We start from the raw sequence: 1,839 nt of genomic DNA, 5'->3' as shown, positions 1-1,839 counted from the left end.
GTGGCTGCCGGCTGCCATCTTGGTTGGCAGTTAATTTGCATATCTCGCTGATTAGCCAATGGGAGGCATAGCGAAGGTATGGTCAATTACCATGTTTGTCTATTATAAGGTAAGATAATCAAAGGAGATGTAAGTGGGTTACATGAAATCCATTGGTGACAGAGAGGCGGGAGAAAGCAAAGAGGTGGGGGCAGGGGGGAGACCCTCTGGGGATTGGATAAAAGGTAAAATGATAGACACATACTTTTTAGGTGGGTGCAGGATAGTTAACAGTCAATGACTAACATAACAATAACAGTGAAGGAATTTATGGTCTCTGTCCTGGCACCCAGGTGCATTTGGTTGTGCCTTAAGGGGTCTGGAAAAAAAGGAGGGTACAAGTAAACTTGACATTTCTAATATGTTATCAAAGATGCAAAAAGACAATAGGCTCAGTTAAGATGAAGAGTGACTGTCAGGGAAGACACTGGTCTAGGACATCACTACCCACCATAAATGCTTTTAGTTAAGAGTTTTAATTTCCGACCATCCTTTGTAGTTACTTTATGTCTTTGAGTTTGCAAAACCACCATGCAGGCCTTCCCTGAGCTTGTCAGGTTAGCATGTGGCCTTTTTTTTCATCCTTAATGTGTTTGTAAGTGGGGTCATTTTTAGATCCCACTTGCTTCCATAGTGTGTGGTCTTGGGCAGATAACTAGGTCCTATCTAAGCCTCAGTTTCCCCATGTAGAAAATGATACTGCCTACCCCAGGGGGCACTTGAGAGGAATGTCTGAGAAAACATGGTGAAGAGGTTATTAGAACAAAACCTGCCATGCGATTGATGAAGTGACGTCTTACTCATGTTTGAGCTGTGTGAAAGTCAGTCAGTGTCCTGACTCAGGAACCCAAGTTCCTCCTGTTGTGCTGTCCTTTCTCTTGAGCCTACATAGTGGTGACCCCAGAACTCTAGCTTGTCTGATGGCATGGGCGTGTAGACAATGGAGCTTACTAGTAATACTATGGCCTTCCTTCACCTTCCTCATTTGATATTCATGTCTTTTTACAACTGTAACAATGTATTATAAAATATTTCAAAAAGATATACCAGGAACACCTGTGTCGCCACCACCCAGTTTAGGAAACAATATGTACCAAATAGCACCCACTTTAGCAGCACCCACAGTTCATTCCCTTCCATAGGTATCCACAACCCTTAATTGCATTTATCTTTTGTTAATCCTCACCTGGGATTATTTTTCCATTGCCTTTCAGAAGGCGGGGGGAGAAAGAACCATGTGAGAGACATGGCTTGGTTGCCTCCAGCGCGCTCCGACCGGGGGTACGGTGGGCGGGAGCGAACCCAGGTACTGAGCTTGGGCGCTTGACCGGGAATGGAACCCGCCACCCCTCGGTGCAGTCTGATGCTCTGACCATGGAGCCACATCGGCCAGGGCCCATTTGTCTTTTGACTTTGTACTTTTACCACCATAGTATTTACCCCTAAATGGTATATGGTCGTTTTACATGTTTTTAAAGTCCACATAAATACTACCAGACTTTTCCCCCTCAAACTAATTTGAAGGAGATCCATTGTGGCTACCTGTGGCCACTAATTCGTTGATTTCTCACACTCCGACCCCGCCCGACGCGGCCGCCTTCCTTTGGCAGGTTCCCATGAAATGGAAGGAAGGGCGAGAAAGGGGTCTGAGAACAGGAGAGTAGACAGATGGCCTCCACGTTGAGGAAGCGAGTTTGTGAGGGCTGGCAGCCTCAGGGTTTCACTATGGGCTCAGCTTTGCCTCTGAGCAGGTCCTGTAGCCGGGGCGGTGGAGCGGGCTGCCTCTCCCCTGTAGGCGCG

At 46.9% G+C, this 1,839-nt stretch overlaps 1 protein-coding gene across 1 annotated transcript in view; it reads left to right on the top strand.

Annotated features, from left to right (window-relative positions):
• The first annotated feature begins 1,285 nt into the window (after nt 1-1,285).
• TIMM50 (translocase of inner mitochondrial membrane 50 homolog (S. cerevisiae)) overlaps nt 1,286-1,839 on the top strand; it is a 10,178-nt gene continuing 9,624 nt past the window's right edge. The window contains exons 1-2 of the mRNA XM_014541701.1: nt 1,286-1,320; nt 1,775-1,790. Of these exons, the coding sequence (XP_014397187.1) occupies nt 1,286-1,320; nt 1,775-1,790 (51 nt within the window). The remainder of the gene's footprint in view (nt 1,321-1,774; nt 1,791-1,839) is intronic.

The sequence above is a fragment of the Myotis brandtii genome, unplaced genomic scaffold (assembly GCF_000412655.1).
Source record: "Myotis brandtii unplaced genomic scaffold, ASM41265v1 scaffold277, whole genome shotgun sequence".
Taxonomy (NCBI): Eukaryota; Metazoa; Chordata; class Mammalia; order Chiroptera; family Vespertilionidae; genus Myotis; species Myotis brandtii.
The sequence above is the reverse complement of the archived record's forward strand: the minus strand, read 5'-3'. Positions and strand labels throughout refer to the sequence as shown.